The sequence below is a fragment of the Nicotiana tomentosiformis genome, chromosome 3, assembly GCF_000390325.3.
Source record: "Nicotiana tomentosiformis chromosome 3, ASM39032v3, whole genome shotgun sequence".
Lineage (NCBI taxonomy): Eukaryota > Viridiplantae > Streptophyta > Magnoliopsida > Solanales > Solanaceae > Nicotiana > Nicotiana tomentosiformis.
In genome coordinates, this window is record NC_090814.1 from 9292197 (window position 1) to 9294484 (window position 2288).

Below are 2288 nucleotides of genomic sequence, written 5' to 3' on the forward strand. Positions count from 1 at the left end.
CAAATGCGGATGGCATGGTAAAGAAAGAAGCAAAGTTCCGGGCAGACAAAGTGACCATCCGGAAAGACCCGGTGGCACCAGGAGCAACTCATAGTGACGATTGAAGAAAACAGAAGAGCAGATAACTCTTCTATGTCTAAGCCTTTTGAGTTACAAGCTCATTGAGATTATCAATAAAACTCTATGCGCTTACCGCGAGTGCATTAAATCTTTCTCTATTGGTTATTTCTTTTGAGTTTCCAATGTTCTGTAGCTTGCTCCACTGGGAAAGCTGTACAGGATTTTTGAAAGATGTAAAAAAGAATACAGTATTTTTTTCTTTGCTGGGTGAGACTTTGGTTGAAATAATAGCATAACCTGTAGAAAGACAGCAAGGTGCCTGAAATTAATACTACAAAAAGAAACAAAAAGTGAATTACCTGGAGTGAAAGCAATGGTGCCTTGCTCTTATTTGCTGCTGTTGTCTTATTTTTAGCAGCTTGATATGACAGATCATAAGAAGAGTGATCCTTTACCAACAACCCAAAAATAGTGAAACAACATAATTCTTTAAACAGAAAAACATAAAACAGAACATCAAGAGAAAATGTCAAACAGATCAAAGAAACAGGACATCGACAAGTGAGCAAAAGCAAAATAAAAAAGAGCATCTCTCATAATTGAACTTTTCATTATAAACAATAAGAATGAACTCTAAGAGTCACAAAGAAAATGACAACATCATCTACATTGCACAAAATCGATGATGAAAAATGTGTTGGTTGTTATTCTACGACCAACATAATCTAAATATCTAATAAGTCAATGTCAGAATCATGCTCCTAAGATTTCACAGATATCCCAGTTAAAAGTACCCTAATTTAAAAAAGTTATCAAAAATACCCTAATTCAAAGAAACTCAAGAATAAAAATACCCTTTTCAAAAATCTACTAAGCTTCAATTTTCCAGAATTAGTAAAGCAAGTCATTCTGCACTGAACCATGATCCCCAAAATCCAATATAGATTCCCAATCAACTTCCTCCTCATCACCTTCCTGATAATAGCATTCTTGATTTTCCACGTTCACCATTCCAAAGAATTCATCAGAATCAGTCTGATTTATAATAACCAACATTCCATCTTTTGCTTCTAATTGTCCCATAGAGAAAACATCAGACGAGGTACTCTCCAACTTAGAAAAAATCATAGTACTCTGTTCTGAAGGGGTTTGGAGATGAACCCCTTCTTGCAAGACACGATCAATGAACCTCTTATACTCTACAATAGAAGCAATACCGTTTCCTCTGATTTCTGATCTGGGGTTCTTCTTAATCGCACAGATTACAAACTCTTTAGCTTCGTCAGATTTCAACTCCCGAAGAAGATAATCAGCCAAGAAACACTCCATCATCAACCAGCGGCCATTCAAAGAGGAGTCTTTCTTGTGTTTGTAAGTCAAGCTTATTTTATACCCAATAATGAGACTATCATCCTCATCAAGAATTTTCTTGCCTTTATTCTGCTGTGTCCAAGTCCCATTACCAGTAGTTCTGTTGAATCGGGCATCAGTGGGCTTCTTCTTCTTCAATTGTGTGAAAAGGTAATGGGTTTTCTTGGAACTCATGCCTCCAATTAATTGCCATGGCTCATTGCTGTAAACATATGCAAAGCCAATCAATTCTTCAGTTGGTAAGCATTTTCCAGCCACAAATTTCAACAATTGCATTATGAGATCAGTGTCAGAGGGACGAAATTGAGGATTCTTCTCCATGGGTTCCGTTCTTTCTTTGAAGACTTTGAAAACAAAAACTTTCTTGAATGAGTGAGAATGACACAAAAAACTTTCTTGATTGAGAATGAAACAGAATTAGGAAGAACATACAAGAAGAAGAAACAGCGTATTCTGAACTACAGAATCTTGATCCCGTTTTGGAAACTATGACAAGGTGTTATTTTACACGCAAAAAACAGCTAAGGCTCCTTTTAAGAAACTAATCATAGACCCTAAGTTGTAACGTTAAATTTACTAAAATACCCATAAAAAATTGAACGGCATTTTTACCCCCTCATACTCTAGAGAAGCAGTCATCCTTACAGGAAGAACAACATCTAGGCACTCCTTCGGATCCAAAAACAGGTATAGATATAAAGATTTTCGATGCGGCATCAAGTAAGTATCTCAACACTCAATGATTATTTTATAAAGCTAAAAAACATGACCCCTTTAATGTTTTCTCTTCTCAAGACCTAAGAATAATTGATACCTCTAATGTTTCATCTTCTCAATGTTGGGTTTAAGTTTTTTAG

General features: G+C 35.8%; 1 protein-coding gene across 1 annotated transcript; it reads right to left on the reverse strand.

Moving 5' to 3' along the window:
* Positions 1-637: 637 nt before the first annotated feature.
* Positions 638-1943, reverse strand: LOC138908711 (NAC domain-containing protein 6-like). Its single transcript, XM_070199387.1, has one exon. It carries the CDS (start codon positions 1750-1752, stop codon positions 952-954), a length of 801 nt encoding a protein of 266 aa, XP_070055488.1. The 5' UTR covers positions 1753-1943; the 3' UTR covers positions 638-951.
* Between the last annotated feature and the right edge of the window lie 345 nt (positions 1944-2288).

What these genes read in the sequence shown, in the direction of transcription:
- LOC138908711 (XM_070199387.1), bottom strand. Translation starts at nt 1,752, where the DNA reads ATGGAGAAGAATCCTCAATTTCGTCCCTCTGACACTGATCTCATAATG.